At 38.1% G+C, this 1,804-nt stretch overlaps 1 protein-coding gene across 1 annotated transcript; it reads left to right on the plus strand.

Moving 5' to 3' along the window:
• The first annotated feature begins 573 nt into the window (after positions 1-573).
• On the plus strand, positions 574-1,488 carry OR4K13 (olfactory receptor family 4 subfamily K member 13). Its single transcript, XM_005560637.3, has one exon. It carries the CDS (start codon positions 574-576, stop codon positions 1,486-1,488), a length of 915 nt encoding a protein of 304 aa, XP_005560694.3.
• The last annotated feature ends 316 nt before the right edge of the window (positions 1,489-1,804 follow it).

The following is a 1,804-nucleotide window of genomic DNA, read 5'->3' on the forward strand; positions in this document are numbered from 1 at the left end:
ATTCATGTATCTTTACCAGAGTCCATTTCAAAACATGGTTCTTGAGAATGCTGGATGTATTTTCTATATCATTTTCATGTTAATAAAACTCAATATTATTATGTGACTATAAAACTCACCAGAATCATTATCTTATTCATAGAGATTTTTATAGCACAAAGAGGCATTAGATACCATAGAGTCCAATTTTTTTTTAACTGAGAAGAAAATCCTCAAAAGGAGAGTTACTTGTCCTATGTCACCCAGTGGGCAGCTTACCCAGGTGTCCTGTAGAGGTCTTCTGATTCTAATTCACAACCTATATATTTGTGGTTTCATGTACTATTAATGTTTTTATTTTTGTCTTCCAGAAACTTATATTCTGAATTCTACTGACTATTTGGTATACTTCTCTGGGCCATTAGTAAAATCACTGACCGACAAAATTCCACAAAAGTAAGGGTCCTTGTAAGTTCAAGTGCCTTGACTGAGCGCCAAATGTGGACACCAACGTGAACATTTCTTTCCAATATGCATCATTTCCCTACCCCTTATTCTCACTTATTTTGATCATTATGGGATAAAGTTGACAATATGGAAAGAACAAACCATTCAGTGGTATTTGAATTTATTTTGTTGGGACTTTGCAAATCTCAAAATCTTCAGATTTTATTCTTCTTGGGATTCTCTGTGGTCTTCGTGGGGATTGTCTTAGGAAACCTTCTCATCTTGGTGACTGTGACCTTTGATGCACGCCTTCACACACCAATGTATTTTCTGCTTATCAACCTCTCCTGCATTGATATGATCCTGGCTTCTTTTGCTACCCCTAAGATGATCGTAGATTTCCTCCGAGAACGTAAGACCATCTCATGGTGGGGATGTTATTCTCAGATGTTCTTTATGCACCTCCTGGGTGGGAGTGAGATGATGTTGCTTGTAACCATGGCAATAGACAGGTATGTTGCTATATGCAAACCCCTCCATTACATGACCATCATGAGCCCACGGGTGCTCACTGGGCTATTGTTATCCTCCTATGCAGTTGGATTTGTGCACTCATCTAGTCAAATGGCTTTCATGTTGAATTTGCCCTTCTGTGGTCCCAGTGTTATAGACAGCTTTTTCTGTGACCTTCCCCTTGTGATTAAACTTGCCTGCAAGGACACCTACATCCTACAGCTCCTGGTCATTGCTGACAGTGGGCTCCTGTCACTGGTCTGCTTCCTCCTCTTGCTTCTCTCCTATGGAGTCATAATATTCTCAGTTAGGCACCGTGCTGCTAGTCGATCCTCTAAGGCTTTCTCCACTCTCTCAGCTCACATCACAGTTGTGACTCTGTTCTTTGCTCCATGTGTCTTTATCTATGTATGGCCTTTCAGCAGATACTCTGTAGATAAAATTCTTTCTGTGTTTTACACAATTTTCACACCTCTCTTAAATCCTATTATTTATACATTAAGAAATCAAGAGGTAAAAGCAGCCATTAAAAAAATACTCTGCATATAAATGTAAAACATACTTTTTAGTTGACACTTTTGAAGAGACACTGTCTTGTTTGTTTGAACATTTAAGAAACTCATTTTTAATGTATCAGGTTCGTGCAAAAGTAATTGTGGTTTTTGCCATTAAAGTAAATGACAAAATTAAAGTGCCGGCAAAAACCGCTATAACTTGTGTACCAGCTAATAGTTCAAGTCTGTATGAGGAAACAGTAGATGTAATTGTTAAAAAGCAAACACCCTTTCGTGATCTTTTATGGTCAAACACATAACATCTACAGTTTGGCTTGTATACATTTAACTCCCACCTTTATCTGTTTCTC

This window comes from Macaca fascicularis, chromosome 7 (genome assembly GCF_037993035.2).
Source record: "Macaca fascicularis isolate 582-1 chromosome 7, T2T-MFA8v1.1".
NCBI classification, from domain to species: domain Eukaryota; kingdom Metazoa; phylum Chordata; class Mammalia; order Primates; family Cercopithecidae; genus Macaca; species Macaca fascicularis.

Excerpts from the sequence above, each read along its gene's own strand:
- OR4K13 (XM_005560637.3), top strand. The coding sequence starts at position 574 with ATGGAAAGAACAAACCATTCAGTGGTATTTGAATTTATTTTGTTGGGA.